This window comes from Daktulosphaira vitifoliae, unplaced genomic scaffold, assembly GCF_025091365.1.
Source record: "Daktulosphaira vitifoliae isolate Bord-2020 unplaced genomic scaffold, ASM2509136v1 Scaffold_4, whole genome shotgun sequence".
Taxonomy (NCBI): domain Eukaryota; kingdom Metazoa; phylum Arthropoda; class Insecta; order Hemiptera; family Phylloxeridae; genus Daktulosphaira; species Daktulosphaira vitifoliae.
In genome coordinates this window covers 5,945,721-5,971,436 of record NW_026099575.1, presented here as the reverse complement: position 1 = coordinate 5,971,436, position 25,716 = coordinate 5,945,721, and the positions used below count along the sequence as shown (strand labels likewise).

Genomic DNA, 25,716 nt, shown 5'->3' with positions numbered 1-25,716 from the left:
TTTACATTTAAATACTTTTGTAAAAATTGATTAAATATACCATCTGTTTAACAGTTTCTACTACCTCATCATTAAAACTAATTAAACAATTCCATTAAAAGTTTTACTCTATGGTAAGGTTGTTAATAAAACATGCGCAAGTTTACACATCTTTCCATAAAAATAATAAAATATGATTTATAACCTTATGTAGAAAACCTATTGAATTTTCTGAATAATATTTTATTTACTTAATAATATGAGTTCTTATTTATTTTGTATAAATTACTTTTAATTATTGGATAGTTATCTTTTTACTACTTAAGTTGATTTAATTTGTTTTATATTTTTAGATTAATGTTAGATTATTATTCTGAACACCCACCACCTTGGATTGAACTTAATATTCCTCCATTGCCAAAAAAAAAGAAGATGTCTAACAATGATGTAAAAGTAGTGGAAAAGGTATTGTGGTTGTTGAAATTATCAGCTGAGTATTTTCGTGATTTATGGAATTGGTCAGATTTTGCTCATATGTTTTTAAGGCATGATGATTCATATGTTGTTTGGTAATAATTAAAAATATTTCTATTGTCGCAATTTAAATGTACTGAGTTTATTATTTTATTTAAATTATTACTTTAGGTTAGCATGTCAGTGTATGGCTATTGTTCTTCAATTGACTGAGTCTGAAAAGCTGAATTTAATTTATCAATACATAGATTCAAGATCACATATAGAGTACTTATTGTTATATAATACAAAACCATACTTATGTGATAAAAATCTTCATTCGTATGTAACAAATGATTATATTACTGTTGAAGAAGTTTCATTGCCTATTGTAGGCCCATCAAAACAAGTAAAAAAAAATCATACCTGAATTATACTATTTATATATTTAAATATTTTTATTTAGAATGATGAACTTATTTTGGTGCATTCGACAAAAAAAAATATAAGAAATTTGGCACTTGCTATTTCTGCAGGTAAAGTAGTTTGCTTAGTTGGACCTGTTGGAAGTGGAAAAAGTGTATTGATTCGTTATTTAGCTGATATTACTGGTAATTATAAAATATTAAACCAACAGCAAAGTTTTGATTATTTACAAAACAAGGCTAGTGTTTGATATATTATATGTTAAATGTAAAAAAAAAAATTGACTTTAGGAACTACCATAATTTGACTGAAAGTTGACACAATTAAATAAATATTAGTAAAACTCAAGTCAATTAATAATTTAATATCCATGTTTATTTCAAAAAGTCTTGATTTTTATTTTCTTATAAATTAATTTTAACACAATAATTATTATTAACTTTCTGGGATTTATATAAAATTCATCCAATTAATTTTTCTTATTAACATTTTATTCTCAATCAGGACATAGTAATAGAAAATTATTGACCGTTCAACTTGGGGATGAAACTGATTCAAAGATGATGCTTGGTTCATATCATTGTACGGATATTCCTGGAGAATTTGTGTGGCAACCGGGAGTTTTGACCAAGGTTTGCTAAGAATCAATGAAAAATACATATGATCTTGGAAGAAAAGGGGCTTAAGTCTAAAATGACTTAAGCCTCTTGAAAAGTTAAATTAAAAGAAGAAAATTTAAAAAATTTAAAAATACCCATTTATAATAGAAAAATTATCATTAAATTTTTTTGAAAACAATTTATATTAAAATTATATTACTTTGATTAAAATTGTATTAAAAAAAAAGTAACATAAGAGAATTCTTTAAGGAACCCAAAGATAAATTTATTTTATGCCATTATTTTTTCAAAACGTTTTATTTATAAAAATATATAATTTGATTGAAATATTAAAATAAGTATGGAAATTATGATAATTTTTTTGTAAAATGTATAGAATAGGAATCTACATTAAGTAGTTCAATATTTTTACAACAAATTGTTTTTAATGTAGTATTAAATTTTTATTTAATAGTAACTTTAATTTATAAATACCTGGGTGTTTTCTAGGAAATGATCGGGAACTTTTTTTTTTATAAATAATTAACTTTATTCTATATAATTGTAGGCTGTGACTGAAGGATTATGGCTTTTGCTTGAAGACATAGATTGTGCATCTAGCGATTTAGCGGCAGTTCTTGTTTCCCTTATAGAAAATAATTCATTAACTGTGCCTGGATTTAGGGATAGGATTATTCCTGCCACTGGATTTCAGCTTTTTTTTACTCAAAGAATTTTAGCTACTGCTTGTGGTGGGTCTCATCAAAAACATAATATTGCAACTGATTTATTAGAAAAACACTCTGTTCAAGTAAATGTAGAACCATTAACTAAAAATGAACTTATTGAAGTTGTAGAAACCAAGGTAATTTTTATTTTATAATTAAAATTTAGTATTTTATCAACTAATTATAAAGATAATAATTTTTACAGTTTCCTATTTTGAAAACAATAGCTACAAAAATTGTAGATGTTTTTTTATTGTTTTCTGTTGGATTTCATGAAAAGTATGATTATACTTGCATAAAAAGTATTAGTAGATTAACTTCCACTAGGGATCTGATGAAATGGTGTTCAAGAGCAGTTAATGAGTATAGTGTTACTTCCAGTGAGTCAGCTTTGAAAGTAATTCAAGATGCTATAGATGTATTTTGTTGTAGTGCAGTGAACTCAAGTATGTAATTTATTTATTCATATAAATGTTTTGTTTAACATCATCTTTTTTTGTATTAATGACACATTGTTTAAAAATTATATTATTTAATAAATTTTCAATAATATCATCAAAATTAATGTACCAAACAAACATATAAATGGTACATCAACAATAATATAATTTATATATCTTTACAAATTATCACAAGTTCTCTATTTTTAAACAAAACTTTAATAGTTTACCTGAGCGAGTACAAATATTATTTGAATAAATTTCACTAAAAATTAATGAATTAAATTAAATTCTTCAAAGTTTGGTATCTATAAGGAAACATTTTATGAATATTTCAAAAATCTTTCCGGATTGTACAATTTTTAAACTAAATTTTTTTTTTTTTTTTTAGAAATTAGAATTGAATTGGCTTGTCATATTGCTTCATTAATTGGCGTAATAAAAACAAAAGCTGAATATATTTTAAATGAATATAAACCTACTATAGTCCTTGGTGAAAAATTTTGTATTGCTGGACGTGTGACATTACCACGTACTGATATACTTTTAACAGAAAATAATTTGTAAGATGATTTATTTATTTATATAAATTAAAGTATAATTTTTAAAATTAATTTTTAGAACAAATAGTAAATTTGCTCTTACACGTTCATCTTCTTGTCTGTTGGAAAGAGTTGCTTGTTGTATTGCTGCAAAAGAATCAGTTTTACTAGTAGGGGAAACTGGTACAGGAAAAACATCTACACTACAGTTGTTAGCTAGGCACACTGGAAATAAACTAATCGTTTTGAATATGAATCAACAAAGTGACAGTGTTGATCTAGTTGGAGGTTATAAACCAGTAGAATTAAAATACATAGTCAAACCTATTAGAGAGGAATTTGAGAACTTATTTAGAGCTGAATTTAACATAGAACAGAATACTAAGTTTTTGGGCCACATATCGGTAAAAGATTTTAATATAATTGAAATAAATTTTTTAATACCATTTATGGATTATTTTAGACTTGCTTTAACAATCAGAAATGGCAAAACTTAATAAAATTAATAAAACATGTAACTCAAAAGGCTTTGAATAAAAATAATAAAAGTAATAAACCAGTTGATTCATGGTTAAAACTTAATGAAAAACTAACATGCTTTGAAAATCAGTTTAAACAATGCCAAACAGCTATGGCATTTGCTTATGTTGAAGGAAGTCTTATTCGTGCTGTTAAAGAAGGTAACTAAAAAAAATGTTCTAAATATTTAACTTTTGTGTATTATGAAATTATTATTATAGGTTATTGGGTTTTGTTGGATGAAATAAATCTTGCTTCAGCTGAAACATTACAATGTTTGTCTAGTTTACTTGAATCTTGTGGAACTATAAATGTGTATGAAAGAAAAGATACAAATCCTATAATAAGACATAAAAACTTTCGACTTATGGCAGCCATGAATCCTGCAACAGATATTGGTAAAAAAGACCTACCCCCTGGAATAAGAAATAGGTTTGTTTTAGTTTAATTTTTACTTTTAAAGTCCTACAATTCTATTCATACAAATTTTAGGTTCACTGAATTCTATGTTGATGAGTTAACTGAACGATCAGACTTAATCACTATGACAGCATGTTATCTCCCAGATTACACCGCTCAAAAATTAAATGCCATGTCCAAGTTTTATTTAATAGCTAAAAGAGAATCAGAAAAATCACTAGTTGATGGAACAGGACACAAACCTCATTATAGTTTACGTACTTATTGTCGTGCATTAGCTATAGCCTCATCAAACCCTTGTCAATCTGCACAAAGATCATTATACGAATCATTTTGTTTAAGTTTTTTAACACAGTTAGATAGTGCTTCTCATAAAACTGTTGAGTCTTTAATTTCTTCTACTATATTTGGTGAAAAATTAATTCAAGGTGTTATAAATCAACCCATTATGAAACCTAGTACAGGATCATATGTTCAATTTGAAGGCTATTGGATTAGTAAAGGCAATTTGGAACCTTTGACTACTCAAAAAGTACTTATATATTCTTAATTTTCTTTTTATTATTTTCTAATAAACGTTGTTTATAGTACATCTTAACAGATAGTGTTAAAAAGAACCTGCGTGATCTTGTTAGGGCAGTTTCATTGAGTTGTTATCCTGTATTAATTCAAGGTGATACTTGTGTTGGAAAAACAAGTCTTATTACTTATTTAGCAGCAGCATCTGGTAATATTTTAGTTCGTATCAACAATCATGAACATACTGATCTACAAGAATATATTGGTTCCTATTCGGCTGAATCATTAACTGGCCAATTAGTATTTAAAGAAGGTCAACAATCATTATGAAATAAAAGTGAAAGATTTAAATGTACTCTTATGCTAAAATATAGTCTTTTATATAATTTTAGGTGTCCTTGTTGAAGCAATGAGAAAAGGAAATTGGATTGTATTAGATGAATTAAATTTAGCCCCTACTGATGTACTTGAGGCTTTAAATCGTGTTTTAGATGATAATCGAGAATTATTTATACCCGAAACACAAACTTTAATTAAAGCTCATCCAGGATTTAGATTATTTGCCACACAAAACCCTCCAGGACTTTATGGCGGCCGCAAAGTAAGTCTTAATAATTTTGTTTTTATTATTTAATCTTGTTTTTTATTCAATTTATCTAGATTTTATCTAGAGCTTTTAAAAATCGATTTATTGAAATGCATTTTGATGAGATTCCTGCTAATGAATTGGAAACAATATTATATAAACGGTGTGAAATGCCTCCATCTTATGCTAAAAAAGTAGTATTTGTCATGAAGGATCTTCAGTCCAATAGAAAAGGTAGTGCTGCTTTTGCGGGTAAACATGGATTTATTACCCTGAGAGATTTATTTAGATGGGGTGAGCGTTATAGATTAGCAAATGCCCCTGAAAATTATAATTGGAATCAACATTTAGCAGATGAAGGTAATTTAGCCAAAAAAGTTTATTAAAAAAAAAATAATAAAGACTTACATTTCTCTTTTTTAAACATTCAAAAGAATCATTATTATAATTAATTTACTTAAAATTTTATTGTATTAACTTTATAAATATTTAAAATAATTAAATATTATAAGATTATATAATATGTTTTTGGTATTTCAGGTTTTTTAGTATTAGCATCGAAAGTACGAAAACAAGAAGAAGAACAAATAATAATACAAACATTAGAAAAACATTTCAAATGTTCATTATCATTAGATAGATTATTTACTTGTAAGTATTTTAATATTTCTTTCCCAATTCTTAATTATAAATTTGTAAAATCATATTTTATAATTTTTAGTAAGTGAAAAATCTTCATTAGTTACTCGTCATATCCTAGAAAAAATTCAACAACCACCACTAGGATTTCAACAAATATTCTTGTCAAAAAATATAAGAAGAATGATTGTACTATGTTGTAAGATTTATATATATACATACAGGATGATTCACTAATCAAAAACCATTTAATTAATCGAAGAAATAATAATAATATTAATAGTTTTTTTATTTGTTTCTTTAGACTAGTATTTTGGAAGTAATTGACATATTGATGTCTAGGTGAGAGGAAGAGTACAGCTGGGAAAGTTTTGTTATAAAAATATCAGCACCCACTCTTCACCTCCAGTATTTCTTTAAATTGTCAATAGCTTCTAATATACTGGTCCAAAAGTTGTTATTGACCAGTCATTTTCTTAATAAGATCATAATTTATTAAGTAAGATGGTTAATTATGGGTGTTGCTATTTAAGAAATTAAAGTTGATACCCTTAATAAGTATAAAAAAAAAAAAAAAAGTTTATGATTTTAAAATTGAAAGAAACATATAAAACAACAAATATAAATATTATTATTATTTTTCTTTTTGATCAATTAAATGGTTCATGATAAGTAAATCATACTGTGTATGTATGTATGTTTGTATGTATATATATATATATATATATATTTTTTTTTTTTATAAAAATCTAATTTTTTTCAACTTTAGGCAAAGCAATTGAGTTTAATGAACCTATTTTACTTGTTGGTGAAACTGGTTGTGGTAAAACAACTGTTTGTCAAATGATTGCATGTATAATTTCTAAAAAATTATTGACTGTCAATTGTCATCAACACACAGAAAGTTCTGATTTCTTAGGAGGATTACGTCCAGTTAGAAGTAAAGAAAATGAAAATGACCAAAGACTTTTTGAGTGGGTTGATGGGCCATTAATAAAAGCCATGGTAGAAGGGCATATGTTTTTAGCTGATGAAATATCTCTTGCTGATGATAGTGTTCTAGAACGTTTCAATTCATTATTAGGTATGTCTAATTTTCAATAGTTACAATTTTTTCTTAAGTTTATATTCAAAATATTACCCCTAAAATAATAAATATTCATATTGCTGTTATAAACAAAAATAGAGATGTTAAAAAGGAGTTATAATAATATTTAACAACTGCTTAAACAAAAGTATTATAACAATTTAATTTAGTAAAAGTAAAATAGGCAACAAATAATATATATAACAGTAATTACAATGCACCGGCATTGAAAATCTAACTACCCATCACACAAAAATAAAAAAAAAAACAGATCACACAGCCGCCTACTATTTTTTAATATTCCATAAGCATAAATTATAAATGTTTTACTTAACAATAAAATAAATTATTACACTAAATTTTATTTTATTTTCAACAATACATTTAATTTATCTTTTTTACCTCTAGAACCTGAGAGAAAAATTTTATTAAGTGAAAAATTAGGAAATAATAACAGTAGTTCAGAACTTGTAGCCCATCCTGGTTTTTGTTTTGTTGGAACAATGAATCCTGGAGGTGATTATGGTAAAAAAGAGGTAAATAAAACAATTTTTTTTATTATATATCAGATTTTATACATTTTTTTAATTGATTTGAAGTTATCACCTGCACTTCGAAACCGTTTAACTGAAATTTGGTGTGTGGGATGTTCAGATAATGATGATCTTATACAAATAATTAAAAGAAATTTTTTAAAATTCCATGATTACAATTTGTATTTAAGCGAATCTATGACACGATTTGTCAATTGGTTAACAATTACTGAACCTGTTAAAAAGTAAGAATATTTATGTTGACTTTAATTAACTTACAATTTAAAAAGAACATTATATAATAGAGTTTGTTAACAATATTGATATGTTTTTTTTCAATTTCTCAATATTGATCACACAGAACAACCATTTTGCTATCTACAGTGTTTAGATGAATTTTATTGTGATGCTGACTCCATCTGGCTTCAGATTTTTTATAACACATCTAGTTTATGTGATAATTGTAAAAAAAATTAACAACATAATATATTTTTTGATACTTAATACAATGATGTAGATTTGACATATTAAAATTATTTCATAGTTTAATTGATTTATTTACTTCTTAACTCAATGACCTATTGCAAATTGCAAAATATTTTGTTTTTTTTTTTTACAATTAGTATTTAAATAACTGCATAACCAATTGTAATATGCCAAATCTAATTACAACATTTTTTAATCATTAAAAAATACATAAGCTTTTAATATTTTTTTTCAAACTGTCAAAAAACTGCACTAAAAAAAGACTTATAAAATTAAAATTGCAGTCTTTTGAGCTTTATATATATATATATATATATATGTTTATAATATAGTAAACCATGCCAAGTAATTTCAGGATAAATTAAATAAATACTTTCTGAATTCTATATAAGAAACAAATATAGACGAATTGTGGGGAAGAGTAGAAACAGCGGTGAAAAGGACCACAGTAGAAGTATTGGGTCATGAGCCTCAGAAAAGAAAAATAACCCTAGTTCAATAATCAGTGTAAAAAGGCCATGGAACAAAGGGATAAAGCCAGATTAAAAGTATTACAGAACTCAAGAGAAGAAAATAAAAGAGTACTAGCCATGAAACAGCGAGAGGTAAAAAGGATGATAAGGATGATCAAAAGAGCATAGGAAAAAGAAAGAATGCAACTCATAGAAAATAGTAGAAAGAATAATGTACGAATTTTTTTTGAAAAAGTGAATGAATTTAAATGTAAATCATCAATGATTAGTGGAGAAAACAGAATGTTATTGACCAAAAACGGATAAATAGCAGAGGAATTTAAAAAAATTAATATTACTATTTAACCAATCTAGTGAAAAGACAATTATAGAAAAATAAACCTCGGTAGAGAAAAATATAGAACCACCTTCAAGAGCAGAAGTAGAAATTGGTTTGGAAATGCTCAAAAATGGAAAGGCGGCTGGAAAGGATGGAATAATTTCTGAATACCTTAAAAAATGAAGGCTACAATTGACAAACCAGATGCACAATCTGGTTATTAAAGTGTGAGAACTTGAAGAAATACCATGTCCTATTTTGAAAAAAGGAGATCCTATGAACTGTAAAAATTATAGGGGAATCTCGCTATTGAACACAGCGTATAAAGTTCTGTCTAATATTCTACTTGTTAGAATAAAACCTTATATAAAGGAAATTATTGGAGATTACCAGGGAGATTTTATGGCAAGAAAGTCAACCCTAGACCCAGATACATGTCATTAAGCATAGAACCAAAAGAAGTCACGAATTTGACAAGGATATACACCTCCTATTTATAGATTTCAAGGCCACCTATGATTTGGTGAACAGAGAAGCTGTGGAGCGTAATGTACCAATTGGGAATACCTGAAAAGTTTGTTAGACTAATCCGTGCATGTGTACAGGGATTAAAGTGTAAAGTGAAGTTCGGAGGTGTCGTGTTAAAGGACTTCAAGGTATGGACAAGGCAGGATGATGTCTTGTCCCCAACTCTGTTCAATATATCATTGGAATCAGCTGTAAGAGAAACCCTAGTAACAGTGAGTGGAATTTAAATTGGAATGGACAAACAATTAGTAGTTCAAAGAAATTCAAGACCTATACGGCGAAGCAAATATCATTGGAATTCTAAAAAGTAGTAGATCGAGGTAGGATCGGACACGTGTGATGATTGGAAGGTACAATCGGATAGGTGACAAATTGGAGACCAGACACGAAGAGACTTAGGGGATGTCCTAGACAAAGATGGAAGGATAGAATGGTCAAGGACTTGAAAGAACTCTGAGTAGAGAATGGAGAAGAATTGACAAGAGACAGGGACCGATGGAGACAAGTGTTGTTGTGGCAATGAGCCTAAATGGCCTGTAAAAGCCTAGATGAAGAATATATTTATAATTGCACTTTGTTATGTTATTTATCATATAAAAAATTTAAAAAAATTTTGGATTTCTTATAAAATTATTTATCTATTGATAGTATTTTCATATTTATAAGATTAACTCAAAAATAGCTATATTGGAAAATTCCTCTCAAATTTAAAGGTCCGTAAAAAAGATTTAACTTGATGAATAAGTCCCAAATTTTGTACAACTCTTATTTAGCATCATTAAGTTCTAAAAAGAATTATTTTTCAATTTTCTATAATCATTCAATATGCCACATTTGGAATCAGCATTAAAATTTTATTTAAAATTAACCTAAATATTGTAGACAATGGGAAATTTCTTATTTCTTGTTCTCTTGTGTTATTTATTGAAATATCATAATTGAAAAAAAAATTGTTTCAAAAAATCAGTAACAATTTCAGTTACTTAAAAATATTGTTGACAAATTAAGTTACATAAACATGCAATTTTTATAATTTTTTTTGGTACCTAAAATAGTTGAAAGAGAACTATAATAACAAAAATGTTGATAACAGAAATTTTTTTCTGATATAAAAAATTTATATTGCCTAGGACACCAAAATATAAAATTTACTCCTGCTTGCATTTATTTTAAATAATATAGATATAAATTAACTATTTATTTTATTATTAATAGTTATTTAAAAATGAATATAAGTATTAGAGATTTTTTGATTTGGGTGCAATTTATTGAAGCTATGATGAACAAATTATCTAGTGATGATTCTAACTACAACAATATAAAATCTTTTAGAACATTTTATAAAGAAGGTGCAATAATGATTTTTTTAGACAAAAAAACAACCTCTGACAAAGTGTAAGATTTTTTATTTTAATTTTAAATAAATAATGACATTAAACTTATTATATTTTGTTATTATATTAAGTTTGGATGAATACATTTACTCTGCTTTACGAGATTCTTTACTTGATAACAACCATACAACATCTGGTGACGTTTTTGGTAATTTACAAGATTATTTTCCACATATTGCAGCACCAAAATGGTTTGGCTATGATGGTTATTATATTCCTCAAGGTATGTTATTAGTTTTATATTTTACTACATTTTTTAGCTATGATTCGAAGATTATTAATTCTACAATGTATTTATTTTTTATATCACCATTTTTTCATAGATTTTATCATATCAATTTCTTTTGACAATCTATTGAAAGATCAAGAGTCGTCTTTAGTTGAAGATAATGACCTTAAAAATTGAAAAAAAATTGTCTCATTCCCTTTAAATGTGTGAAATCCCCAAAAAAATTTTAATATTTAAAATTGATAAATTTCAACTTTTTTCTTAAAACTGCTATAACTCTTAAAAATAAATAAAATAAAATATATTTTTTAATTTAATTACCTTAGGTATTTCCTTTTTATTTGGTATATATTTTTTGAAAATCTGATCCTTTACCTGTCCACATAGAAGATTTAAATTAGAAACTTTTGCACAAAAATTTAACTTTTTCAAATTGAATTTTGAAAATGTTCCATGAATTTACATCGAAGTATTTCATGTGATAGTAATTTTAATCCATATTTCTCCAACTATGCCACGTCTCCATTGTACAGCGATCCCACTGTGCTACTGTTTATATACTTGATTACAATATTTGTTTTTTAATTTAATTTTTTTCTAGGAAATCTACCTCAAAAATTTGTTGCTGAATTTTCCTTTGAAACTCCTATTGCCAAACAAAATATTAAAAGACTATTAAGATGTATGCAAATAGAAAATCGTGCTATTCTATTAGAAGGTAGTCCTGGAGTTGGAAAAACTAGTCTTGTTCAAGCAATTGCTAAAGCTTCAGGACATGAATTAACACGGATAAATCTTTCTGAACAAACAGATGTATCTGATTTATTTGGAGCCGATTTACCCACTGATGGTGGTGATGGAGGAAGTTTTGAATGGAGAGATGGTCCATTTTTGAGAGCATTAAAAGAAGGAAGTTGGATCCTATTAGATGAGGTACTTTGTTTATATATTTGTTTTACATATATATATATTTATTTATTTATTAGTGAAAAATAATAAAATATATATTTAGGACATAATCTAAAATGGCAATAATCATTTAAAAAAAAATTTTAATGAGATGGTAAAAATTTTTTTTATTTGTTATATCTTCATGATTAATTCTGTATGTATTGTACTTAACATTATCATATATCGGAGGGGTCAGTATATTGTTACTATACTAGTGATTGACTACTGTGACACCTGTATAGATAATAGTATGAGTCTACCATTTCTGTTCTTGTATCTGTGGAACTGTACAATTATTGATTGTGATTTTATAAATTATATAATAAATTATTTTTTATAGAATAAAAATGCAACATACATTTTGTTTTCAAATACTTTCTACTACTTAAGCGTATTACATATATGAATGAAATTATATTTTTTAATGGATAAAATTAAACTAAAATTTTTAAAAATCCGTTGTTTTTGTTATATTTTTTAAACATATCATTAAAAAATTTTCAAAAAAAAAAAAAGAAATTAAAATTGAAAATATTGAACTTCAATTATTTTTATGTTATTAGAATACATTTTAAATCTGATTACAACATTTAACTAAAATTATTGTTTTACATTTTTTTAAATTATGTTAATATTCAGAAAGTCATCATAAAAACCAAGTAATTAATTGTTTAATCTAGTTAAATTTAGCTTCTCAGTCAGTTCTGGAAGGGTTAAATGCTGTTCTTGATCATAGAGGAGAGTTATATATACCAGAACTTGGAAAAACATTTCTTGTTAAATCAAAAAACACAAGATTATTTGCATGTCAAAATCCTATGAATGAAGGTGGAGCTAGAAAGGGACTACCTAAGTCATTTTTAAACAGATTTCTTCAAGTATTTTAAATAAATTAAAATAAAAATATCAGTTTTATGTACAATTAGGTATAAAATTCAATTCAATTCATTTTTTTTTTTTTAGGTTTATTTAGATATTTTAGACAGTAATAATATTGTTAGTATTATTAAAAAAGTAAATGATTCTAATGCAAAAAAAATAGAATCTTTAAATTTGGATAAAGTTGTTAATTTCACAGAAACATTAAGTAAAAAGTATAATGTTGATTTCAACTTAAGAGATATATTACGGTGGGTTGAAGTAACTATTAAATTTGATTGTAATATTCTTGATCATCTTCCACTAATATTGACTGATCGAATGGCTAATCTGAAATGTGTTGAGAATGAGGTAAACAACTTTTGTGTGTGTATGTTTCTTTAATTTACTTTAAATATTCTTGTTTTATTTTTCTTAGGTTTTTGCTGAAATTAAAAACTTATTAAACATAGATTTTGAAAAATATGAGTACATTAAAGTATTACCATCTACAGTTCTTTTTAATCGATTTGAAATTCCTCGCAAATGTGCTGTAGGAACACCTATTGATCAGTTTAATCAACATTTAATTCTTAGATCACATATCCATACACTTAACTCTTTAGCTGTTTGCATTAAAATGAATTGGATGCCCATATTGGTAATTAATATTTAATTATTTTTAATTTATTATGTATATAATAAATATTTAAAAAATGAGATGAAATATATATATTTTTAAAATTAATTATTTTTCTTATTAGGTTGGTACTAGCAGTGGAAAAACTTCAGTTGTTAAAACTCTAGCTCAATTATGTGGACAAGAATTACGAGTTTTGCCCGTAAATAGTTCAATGGACTCAGTTGAAATTTTAGGAGGATTTGAACAAGTGAATTCATGAATACTCATATAGATTTATAACATAGGTTGTTTAATTACAAATATTTCTTTTTATGTTAGGCTGATTATAATAGGCATCTTGAAGAAATAGCTAAAAAGGTAGAATCTTGTGTTTATAATAAAGTTAGCTTACAATTGATTGATAGTAAAATTGATTGTGTTTTATTATTGGCGCTATGGTATAAATTTCAAAGATTGTCAGGTTAATTAGCTAAAATTAAAAAAAAATAGTCTTATTATAATTCTAACAATTTGATTATAATTTTAGATGTTCAAAACAGCATTGGAATTACTATGGCATCTGAAACTTCTTTGTTCAAACAACGAATATCAGCTTTAGTTGAAATAACTAATTTAATTGAAAACTCTGATTTTTCATCCCAACTTAAAATGTTAATTAATCGTGTTAATGTTACTGGTAGCTTAAATGCTGGTGGGAAATTTGAGTGGATTGACAGCTTATTAGTGAAGGTACAAAAATTATCAATGTTCTCAAATATATATTTTTAAAGTTAGTTTTTCTTTCCAAATAAGTAAATTTAAAAATGTGTAAAAGATATTTTTATATTTATAAAAAATGATTAGGTATATTAATTTATATTTAAATGTTTACAAAATAATTATAACTATTTAATTAAAATTGTGCATTATCTAAATTAAATGTGTATGCAATTGATAATATTTGTAATATGATTTTAATACTTTAATCTATTTTCTAAATGTATTTTAACTATTATATATAATAATTATTCTTTACAAATAATACCTTGAAATTACTTTATAGCACTATTTATTAAATACAAACTTATAAATACAAATCTAAAGAAATGTATTTATAAGGGAGTTTAAGAGACAAAAGTCCACCCTCCAATTCATGAGAACTCTACATTTTTTACCAAAAATGTTACTTATAAAGAATTTTGAGCAAAAAAACATAATGTTGTAATATACTATTTATTTTTTTCACTTCAATTATAATAACTCATTAAGTTTAGATTATTTATATAAAGAAAATTATTATACTATTATCAGTTTGTTACAAAATACACTAAAAAAAGCAATAGTAATATATCACTTATGATTAAATAAGTTTTTAGTAACAACATTTTTCTTTGGATACATTTTATAAAATGGCTAAAAAAATTAAAACTGTTAGGTTGATTAAAATGTTTAAGAGTTATCATTTAAACTTTTCCTATTCATTATAATATAAGAGCATATGAATAGAAATATAAAAGATATATATATTTTTTCAGTGCTTAAATAATGGCATATGGCTATTGATTGACAATGTCAATTTATGTAGTCCTGCAGTCCTAGATCGTTTAAATGGTTTGTTAGAACCAAATGGATGTCTAGTTTTAGGAGAAAAAGGCATAGGGTCTGATGGACATTTAACAATTATCAAACCGCATGAAAATTTCCGACTTTTTTTAGCTATGGACCCTAAACATGGTCCTATATCAAGGTAGTTAATTATCAAATCTCACTTAGTAAAATTAACTTATTTAAACATAATTTTGATTATAGAGCAATGAAAAATCGGGGTGTTGAAATTTATATGGAAACTTTAGAAGAAAGTAGTGTACATGATATTCATTCATTATTAGAGTTGCAAGGCATTAAAAATTATTCAATAAGATATACATTAATTGAAATTCATAAATCAATTAAAAATTTAAAAACGGGAGTTAATATCAATCACTTATTAAGAACAGCTTATTTAATATATCAAAATTTAAAAAGAAAACAACCAATTTTGCAAATTATACGAGAAACGTGTATTGATATTTATCTACAAAGTGTATTTGGAAATTCAAAACAAAATGCCATCTTAGAAATAGATAGAATTTTAGCGAATCATAATGATAAACTTCTTGAGAATCATATTTTGTATTCTAATATTAAAACACTTGATGTTTTACAATCAGCAAATTTATGTTATATTCAACAACAAAGTGATATTTTGAAACAGTACAAAAAAATTAATAATATTTCCTTAGAAGATTTGTTATTATCATATTTTGGACGATCTTCTAGTACTGATTTAATAACTAGAAGTCAATGGCTACTTACAAATATAAATTTTGAATCTGAAGCTATTCTAAATTTTATAAAATGTGTACCTAATTTAGAATTTGACATGTTGACTTATGTAAACAAAACTATAAATTGTAAAGATTATAAAGATTTACCATATGACTGCAGATATTTACCAGTTATCTATTATAATAATACATTAAACAAAATGACACCTAGTGCTGAAAATAAAATACATTTAATTTTAGAACATGCTTTAAATAAGGCTTTAGATGATGACTCTGCTATTTTTAAGAACCACAAAAAGAGTAAGTAAATTGTTTTATTCATTGGTTTTTATCATTGTTATGTTTCTTTAAGCTGTTGTCCCTTTAAAAATATTACAAATTATGTTTTATTTATCATAATTATTTTTAACCTAAAAAATAGTAATATTATATAATTGAGAGAATTTATTTTATTTTATAATATATAAATTAAAATACACACTAGAAATTTTCATTGTCAAACTTAAGTAAACCATGCTAGTAATATGTTTCTTGTGTTACATATTCTTTAGTTATATTCCAAAATAATAAAAATATAAATTCTAACAATTTGATTATAATTTTAGATGTTCAAAACAGCATTGGAATTACTATGGCATCTGAAACTTCTTTGTTCAAACAACGAATATCAGCTTTAGTTGAAATAACTAATTTAATTGAAAACTCTGATTTTTCATCCCAACTTAAAATGTTAATTAATCGTGTTAATGTTACTGGTAGCTTAAATGCTGGTGGGAAATTTGAGTGGATTGACAGCTTATTAGTGAAGGTACAAAAATTATCAATGTTCTCAAATATATATTTTTAAAGTTANTTACTATCTGAAAGATTTTTAAAAATTACTCATTTATTTTAATTATAGATTAAATAATTTTTTTCTTTTAGTTTTATAGATAAATTAAATTTTTTTAGGAGAAATGATCCAAGATGGTGGAATGCTTCACGATTATGCGGTTTTTTCAGCTGCTTTTGATGACTTTATTGATTATTTCCTGAATGAGTATTCATTGGTCATTGATGAAATTAATTACAGATCATTTAAAGAAATTATTTGTTGGACTAGAACTATTGAAAAATTAATTTATTTAAATTTAGAGAAAAATGCAGAATTTCTCATAGTATTGACATATTGCTATTTCAGTGTAATTGTTAAACATTTTATTCCATTATCTGAATCCATTACAATTGGTGAAAAGTAATATACAAATCTTAAATATTGTAGGCATTTTATCATAATATAAATTTAAAATTTGTTTAATTTTAGATATGCATATTTAGAAAGATTGAAGTTAATGAGGGATGAAGTTCAGAGAAACTATTTGACACCTAAACGTTATGCAAAATTATTAAAGTGTTATGTAAAACGAATGCAGATACCTATACATCAATGTTGCAAATTCCATGCTGATATATTAATTGAAGCTCATATGTAAGTATTTGTTGAAATTCCTTCATACTAAAACAAGAATTTAACACAAATAATAATATTGGATTGGACGTGTTCAAATCTATGTACAGGTTGTTGGTATTAACTTCAATGCAAATTTTATTTAATATACTGAAAATATTGGTGAATGAATAATACTTATTAAAACTCATTAAATACTATTATTATTGAATTTCAGTTATTATTAATCCAATTATTACTACAAATATCCAAAAATTCTATATACCAATATTTACAACTACCAGCAATTAAATACCTTCAAATTGCAATACAGTTTTTTCAGGCTTTCAAAAGTACCAACAGTCTTATAATAATATACTTTTTAGTTTAAATGCAAAGCTGAGAAGTTATTAATTTTACCATGATGCATTTATTTTTTTTTTGTGTCTCACTACTTTTGCTCAGCTCTCACTAGACCGATTTTTCTCAACGATACGTTAAAAAATCACAAATCGTATCTAGCTGAAGACATTACCCTCAAAAATTGAAAAATTTACCCTCGTTCCCCGTAAATAGTGAAAATCCTTCAAATATTACGATTTTTAAAATCGATAAATTTTGAAATTTTTTAGCTTTGATGCGAAACTGAAAAGGTATTCATTTTACTATGTCTTTTTTTTTTTTTTTTTTGTCTGTTACCACTTTTTCTCAGCTCTCACCAAACCGATTTCTTTCAATGATACGTCAAAAGATCACAAATCGTATCTAGTCGAAGACATTACCCTCAAAAATTGAAAAAAATTCCCTCGTTCCCCGAAAATGGGGGAAATATCCAAAAAAATTACAAATTTAAAAATCGGTAAATTTTGTCATTTTTTTCACTTTTTTTTCTTAAAACTTCCATAACTTTATGAAAAATCAACAAATCAACATAAATTTTTTTTTTACTAAAACCTTAGATATTTCCCTTTTGTTTGACATCATTTTTTTGAAAATCTAACACTTAACCTGCTCATGGTTTAAATTTAAAATGCTCATAAATTTAAAATAGCAACTTTTTTACAAAAACTAACTTTTTCAACTTAATTTATGAAAATGTTCCGGAAATACTGTGTCCTTTAAGCATATATCAAATTAAAGCTTATTTTATGTACTATAAAATGAAAAAAATAATTTGTCCCGACACTTTATCTTCTGCATGCAAACAGCTGCCGTAGTTTAAAAAACGCTAATTTTGTGTTTAAATTTTCAACTTAAAAATGCTATAACTTTTTGAAAAATGTATATATCAGCACAAATTTTTTTTTTCTAAATACATTATAAGTACATCTTTCATTTGACATACTTTTTATTAAAATTGGACAATTTCCCCTTATATAGGGGGCGTTCAAAACTTAAAATATTGTAAAAAACATAGATCTTTTTCAACTTAATTTTTGAAAATGTTCCGGAAATACTGCGTCCTTTAAACATATATCAAATTAAAGCTTATTTTATGTACTACAAAATGAAAAAAAAAAATTTGTCCCGACACTTTTTTTTCTACATTTAAACGGCTGCCGTAGTTAAAAAAACACTATTTTTGTGTTAAAATTTTCGATTTTCGATTTTAAATTTTCAACTTAAAAATGCTATAACTTTTTGAAAAATGTATATATCAGCACAAATTTTTTTTTTCTAAATACATTATAAGTACATCTTTCATTTGACATACTTTTTATTAAAATTGGACAATTGCCCTTATATAAGGGGCGTTCAAAACTTGAAATATTGTAAAAAAACATAGATCTTTTTCAACTGAACTTTTGAAAATGTTCCGGGAATACTGCGTTCTTTAAACATATATCAAATCAAAGGTTATGTTATATACTATCAAATGAAAAAAAAAAATTTGTCCCGACATCTTATCTTCTATGTGCAAATGGCTGTCGAAAATTAAAAAAAAATGTAATGTTTGCGATAAAAATCATCTTTTATCGGGATGTTTTTTGTACTTAAAACTTCCATAACTTTTTGAAAAATCAACAAATCAACATAATTTTTTTTCAACTAAAACCTTAGATATTTTTCTTTCGTTTGATATCATTTTGTTGAAAATCTAACACTTAACCTGCTCATGGGGGGGGGGGGTATTTAAAATAGTAACTTTTTTACAAAAAATAACTTTTTTAACTTAATTTTTGAAAATGTTCCGGAAATACTGCGTTCTTTAAACATATATCAAATTAAAGCTTATTTTATGTACTATAAAATAAAAAAAAAAAATTTGTCCCGACGACCTATCTTCTATGCGCAAATAGCTACCGTATTCAAAAATATGCTATTTTAACAAATTTTAACATTTTAACAAATCACTGTCAGATATCATCTATACTAGACCCACCTATGCCACGACCCCACTGTGCTGGGTTTTTTTTTTTTAAATATCCATAACTTATTGAAAAAATTAACAAATCAAAATAATTCTTTTTTATATTGATACCTTAGATATTTTCCTTTCATTTGATATACATTTTTTGAAAATCTAACCCTTTCCTTGCCCACAGGAGGAAATTAAAAATTGAATCTTTTGCACAAAAATTTAACTTTTTTAACTTAAGTTTTAAAAATGTTCTGGAAATACTCCAAGCTTCAAAAATATGCTNGTTCTGTTTTAAAATGTTCTGGAAATACTCCAAGCTTCAAAAATATGCTAAAATAAAGCTAATGTTATGTACTATAAGTTTAAAAAAAAATATTTGTCCCGACAACTTATCTTCTATGTGAAAATGGTTCCTGTAAATAAAAAACATGCAATTTTAGTGATAAAATTTACGATTTGATATTTTATTTTTTCAACTTTGAATTACTATTACTTTATGAAAAATGTATGAATCAATACAAATTTTTGTTTCTAAATAAATTATATATGTACCTTTCATCTGACATACTTTTTTTTGTAAATCGAACCATTTCCCTTTATACAGGGGGGGGGGGTAAATTTAAAAAAAGAAACAAGAAAAAAGTAGAAATTTTTCAACTTAACTTTTGAAAATGTTCTGGAAATACCTTATAATAGAGTACACTGATTTCATATTATATTATATAAAACGAATTGACATAGAATATAAAAAAGTTATTATTTTTTTTCTTTTAAGTCGAAGAAATTAATTCTAACGTTTTAATTGGGTCAAATTGCCAATTTTGCCTGTGGCAATGATTTTTTTGAAATTTTTCCTTAATTATTTTTGAGTTAAAATTTTACTTTTTAATAATTCACCAATTTCTTGAAATTAAACACTATCTACAGATTTGTATTGAAGCGTTTCTTATGATAGTGATTTTAATCACTGTTAGATATCATCATTATTTATCATAACTATGCCATGCACACACTGTGCTGCGACCCCACTGTGCTACCGTTTTTTACATATAATATTAAAAACATTTTTTATACAGAAAACATAATGAATATTTTTCTGCAATCAAGTCAAAAAATAATATTGAATTGTCAATTATTGAAGAAACAAAAATTCAAAGAAATAAAATAATTAAAATATCCAATTTTAATTGTGACACTTTTAAAACATCAAATGTTGATAATAATTTTAAAGGTATATTAATTTTGTGTATGTATTTAACTAATTATTTTATACTGTTTATAATAATTTTTTTTTTTTTTTTAGAATTTTGTGGTGTTCAAATGAATGATCTAGAATTAAAACTTTTACCATTATGGGAATTAATAATTGAAAAGTTATTTCTTGTACTCGTACACTTATATTTTGATAGTAAAAATACATTTACAACAAACAATAATATTATGTTTTCAAAGTCTTTATTACAATATATACCAACAGTATCCCCATTTTACTACCATTCATTGAAAAGTAATCAAGTTAGTATTGATTTTTTATTGGAAGCTTTGAAACATTCATTAAATTCTGTTGCTGTTGATTGTCCAACAATATTTTTGGAATTGTCAGACAATAAAAATGTTTGTTTGCATAAACAAGATGAAATTATTGACAAGGTTTGTTACTTAAGTAATGTATGATAATTCTGTAATGTTATTGGTGAAGAAAAAAAATTAAAAAATATGCATTTTTCAATTAATTTTTAATATTTTGAAATTATTATCTATCATAAAGAAAAAAAAAATTATCCGCTGAACCTTTATGACTTAATTTTTGAAGGATACTCTGTTTTTTTAGACCCTCTACATTTCACAGAACTTGATAAGAATCCTCTACAATATTTTTTTGACATTTTATTGATTGTATCTAAAATAATCTAAATGATATAGAAATTATTGTTTCCCTTGTGTTTTCTTAACCCTGTAACATGAAGAACTATAATTTTTTATTATTAACTAATACAAATTAATTATTTAAAATAATTTTGAATTTTTTAACTTAAAATTTCTTACATCTATATTATACAACAAAATAAAATAATAATTATAAGTATCTTCCTTTAAAATGATTGTTAACAATTTATATTTTCTGTAGGATATTTTTTCATTTGAACAACCTTTGTTTAGTGTGTTTATGACTAAAATATTATTAAAAAAAAATGAGCCCTACTACATTTTTGCTCCAAAACCTATACGATCTATACATCACAATAATCATAATATGAAACTCATAAAACAATTCATCAAGTACAACTTTAAATGGACCACAAAAATTCAGTAAGTTTTTGATTTCAGTTCAAATTTATTCTTGTCACTAAGATTCTTCAACAATAATTTTTTGAATATTTTATTGTGATATCAAAAATAATTCAATATTGAAGAATTATATCAATTTCACAATAAAGTATAGTTATCAATTTTTACTTGCTACTAATATTATTTATGTTCATATAGATTTACAAAATATAATGTTTTAATCAAACTTACTGAATCATTTTTTTCATCTCTTCTACCTGTTGATTTTACATCTCTTGAAGAACTATACTTAACAAGAGATGATGATGAATGCCGAAAATCAGTTTCTGCAAAAGTAAATCATCATGAAACTATGGTGACGGCAATTTATGATGCTGCTAAAGAAATTTCTTATATAAAAAGAAACATTTATCTTAGCAGTCATATGAAATCAAAAGCTGACAATAAATTTAATAGTTTGAGTAAACAATTGCAATATAGTTCTGGTCGCTTATGGATAATTTCGGGTATGTGCTTATTGGAAGTATTCTCTGCAATTAGTCCAGTTGATCCTATACAAAAACTTAAAGTTAAAATTGCTTGTTCAGAAGCAGAAGTGAGTATAATATGAAAAACTATGAACTGCAGTAATTTTTTTTATAGATCAAATAGTTAAATTACTGATTATACAATTATTATAATAAAAACTTAAAGTATCTTTGTAATTAGGAAGGGTAATTTTTATCTTAGGGTCATTCCATGTGAAATCGCCTAATGTGTGTGCTACTAATGTTCAGAAATTTTGAAATTTTTATCATAGACTTCTTAAAGGTTATTAACAACAATAATAATTTTTTTTTTTATTTTTTTTTTACCAAATAGCACATTTTTTATAATTAAAAACATGAAAAAACACCTTATATTCTAAAACCTACTTCACATCCAAATAAGCTATTACTGTGGAACTAGCACTGTTTTACTCATATTAAATAGTACTTCAATTTCTTAAGTTTATGAATTTTGAATTTTTTAATATAATATTTTTTTTTCTTTTCTGAAACTTTTAGTTATGTTCTTTTAGCCCATATCATATTTGCAACGATTTATAATTTTTTTTGTATTGTTTTACGGTTTTGAGCACGCATGGTATGCTGAAAATAGCCAACTTTATCATCTCATTACATAAAAGTGACTGAACAAATTTTTTTCAAATTTACATAATACTTACCTTTAAGCAATTAAAACATCTGGTGAAAATTTGATGATGAAGAAATAATTTTAACGCTACTTATAAAATTTGCAAAGTTTATAATTTGCGTATTATGAAAAATCCACTAACTATGTAATTATCAACACTTAATTTTTATTTTTTGTATTTATTCTTCATTCTGTACAAGATTAAGTTATTGGGGCTTATAACAAAATCCAAGGAGTAATGGCTTAGTTCAGAAAGCTCCATTACTTTTCTTTATAAAGTTAATTACAGCAATAGATATTGTTGATTCTTCGACTACATTTTGACAAATTAAGAATTTTTCAAATGAATCATACGCACAAATATCTTTTTCATCTTCAGATTGTAGATGTAATACCAAGTCCACAAATTTAGATCTAATAATTTTTTAATTTTACTATAATTAGGTATGATGTAAACAGAAATAGAACTTATATTTATATATAATATATAAATAGAATTAAATTATAATGTAGAATAAATTTTAAGGACATTTATAATAAAAATTATTCTATAGTACACTCTAAAATATGACATTTTATTATATTTTAGATTAATCAAATTATCTAAAATACATAATATTTGAAAAAGTTATCACTTTAAAATTAGTTACTTACAATGGTATGTAATATTTTATTTTTGTGTAGAATAAATTAAAAAAATTAAATGTTGGAAATTACGTAGTTTATGACTTTTCCATAATGTGTAAACTATAAATCTGAACTATGGCAGCACACACATTAGGTGATTCCACATGGAAATGACCTCTTAAGCTAGCTTATTTTAAATTTATATTTTTGAAACATACTTAAATTTATATCCTAAAGCATGCAAAATTTCCATTATATACCCAATCTTTTACAATATTATTTTATTTCTATGATACAAGAAACCATAAAACTAAAAATACAAATAAAGAGTGAAAATGTCAAATGTTCATATATTAAATTTTTTTTTGTTATTTTAATATGTGTAGAATTAAAGTTGTAGAACATTCATCAGGAACAATACGTTTTTTAAATTTTTTTCTGTTTTTATTTTAGATTTTCACTCTTCAATTGTACAAGTTGATATTATGCATATAAAAACTAATATACAATGGCTACTTACCTTGTATATTAGTTTTTATATGCTTAACTCCAATCTGTATTAAAATTGGCATGTACTACTAGTCTGTAGATTTATAATAATGAATTAAAATAAAAATTTTTATATAGAAAAATAAACTTCAAAGTAGACTAAATGCTGAAAAAATATTTTGTGAAGTTGAAGGAATTTCAGAATTATTCCCATTTAGAGATTATTTTATTCAAAGACTCAAAGCATTAAATGATGAAAGCACTAGTTTAGGCTATAGACCAGAACCACCAGTATACAATTATATTTTAGAAGTAAGTATTTTTTTGTTAGGACATATTTAACCTAAATATATAATTTAGTATATTTATTAATAAAATTTTAGTTTTATTTTTTCACATTAAAATTTTATGTAAGAGAATATTAAATATTATCAACTATTTTTTTATAAAGAATTTATTTTACATTGCTGTTGATATTAATTTTTTTCTGTGAAAAATGTTAAATGAATACATAATGAATAATTTCTTTTGACAAAATTTTAACCAATAATTTATTGCTCTACTGTAGTATTGTCTTAAATTTTTGTTTTTACTTAAACCTTTAAAAATTATAAATATTATTAAATAGCTACTATAATTATCTAAATTAAGTGCTAATATTAGAATAATCATTTTTATCACTTTCTTGATTGTTTTTAATCTCTAAAAGATTACACATTACAATCACAATAATTTTTTAATGAAACAGAAATTATGTAACTTATTGAATTATCATTTTTGATGTAGGAAGTTACACGTTTTTCAAAGATGTATGGATTAGATAGTAACACTTACTCATTAATAAATTCTGATCAAACTAATCGGGAACAAATTGTAAGTGAAATGGATAATTGGTTATCTTCAGTTGCTAGTTTCCATGATCGATTAAATGAGCATTATGCTGCATATCCCGATGTACTTAGTGGAATACTTCTTTCTGTCAATCAAGTATGTATAATATTTTATTATTATATATTTTTGATTATCTCTTTATTTTCATTTTTTTTATTCATTCTTTAATAAAGATTTAATCAAGTTGATTTACACTGTTATACCCAATATAAAGCCTAAGCATAAATTGTTATAAAAGTATTTCTTAAACTTAAAATTTATTTCTAGATGAGATATGGAATGAGAATTTTACGAAACTATTTTAAATGGTCATTAGAAAGAGAAACACATATAACACATAATCAAGAAAAATTATTAAGATTACTTGGCGAATTCCCTAGATATTGCCCTGACATTATGGAAATGGTTGATATGGATGATATAGCCTCTATGAATACAAATGATAAATTTAGGTAGTTCAAGAATCAAATAATTAATAAATAAGATGAATACTGACTATCATTATTGTTATTAATTGTATTAAAAGTTTTTAGGACTAAATTTTAGAATTTTAACTTATAAAAACAGATTTCTTAGTTTTAAATATAAATTTACTAAAACTTTGATTGAAAATATTGTTGATTGTGTCTAAATTAAAAAAATGTTTTATCAATCAATTTTTCTTATATTTCTTTTTAAATAATTTCATAATATTTAAAAATCAGATAAATTTGTATTTCAAATTTAAATGATACCTTTTAAAACTTTTACTTTATTAAACATTTCATTAAAATTTTTTTTTTTTACACTGTAATCAGTA

General features: G+C 24.7%; 1 protein-coding gene across 1 annotated transcript in view; it reads left to right on the top strand.

Annotated features, from left to right (window-relative positions):
* Positions 1-25,716, top strand: part of LOC126905608 (midasin) — a 35,133-nt gene that overhangs the window by 253 nt on the left and 9,164 nt on the right. Inside the window, exons 2-40 of the mRNA XM_050685492.1 lie at positions 333-548; positions 625-841; positions 899-1,043; positions 1,363-1,490; positions 2,026-2,322; positions 2,391-2,631; positions 3,017-3,188; positions 3,247-3,571; positions 3,631-3,847; positions 3,908-4,118; positions 4,179-4,638; positions 4,695-4,938; positions 5,018-5,226; positions 5,286-5,571; positions 5,752-5,862; positions 5,933-6,049; positions 6,620-6,934; positions 7,346-7,473; positions 7,537-7,715; positions 10,492-10,671; positions 10,742-10,893; positions 11,501-11,832; positions 12,531-12,728; positions 12,814-13,080; positions 13,148-13,369; positions 13,473-13,598; positions 13,670-13,811; positions 13,878-14,080; positions 14,866-15,077; positions 15,140-15,957; positions 16,609-16,891; positions 16,961-17,125; positions 20,522-20,676; positions 20,749-21,095; positions 21,574-21,755; positions 21,933-22,329; positions 24,165-24,338; positions 24,813-25,013; positions 25,185-25,369. Of these exons, the coding sequence (XP_050541449.1) occupies positions 333-548; positions 625-841; positions 899-1,043; positions 1,363-1,490; positions 2,026-2,322; positions 2,391-2,631; positions 3,017-3,188; positions 3,247-3,571; positions 3,631-3,847; positions 3,908-4,118; positions 4,179-4,638; positions 4,695-4,938; positions 5,018-5,226; positions 5,286-5,571; positions 5,752-5,862; positions 5,933-6,049; positions 6,620-6,934; positions 7,346-7,473; positions 7,537-7,715; positions 10,492-10,671; positions 10,742-10,893; positions 11,501-11,832; positions 12,531-12,728; positions 12,814-13,080; positions 13,148-13,369; positions 13,473-13,598; positions 13,670-13,811; positions 13,878-14,080; positions 14,866-15,077; positions 15,140-15,957; positions 16,609-16,891; positions 16,961-17,125; positions 20,522-20,676; positions 20,749-21,095; positions 21,574-21,755; positions 21,933-22,329; positions 24,165-24,338; positions 24,813-25,013; positions 25,185-25,369 (9,159 nt within the window). The remainder of the gene's footprint in view (positions 1-332; positions 549-624; positions 842-898; positions 1,044-1,362; positions 1,491-2,025; positions 2,323-2,390; positions 2,632-3,016; positions 3,189-3,246; positions 3,572-3,630; positions 3,848-3,907; positions 4,119-4,178; positions 4,639-4,694; positions 4,939-5,017; positions 5,227-5,285; positions 5,572-5,751; positions 5,863-5,932; positions 6,050-6,619; positions 6,935-7,345; positions 7,474-7,536; positions 7,716-10,491; positions 10,672-10,741; positions 10,894-11,500; positions 11,833-12,530; positions 12,729-12,813; positions 13,081-13,147; positions 13,370-13,472; positions 13,599-13,669; positions 13,812-13,877; positions 14,081-14,865; positions 15,078-15,139; positions 15,958-16,608; positions 16,892-16,960; positions 17,126-20,521; positions 20,677-20,748; positions 21,096-21,573; positions 21,756-21,932; positions 22,330-24,164; positions 24,339-24,812; positions 25,014-25,184; positions 25,370-25,716) is intronic.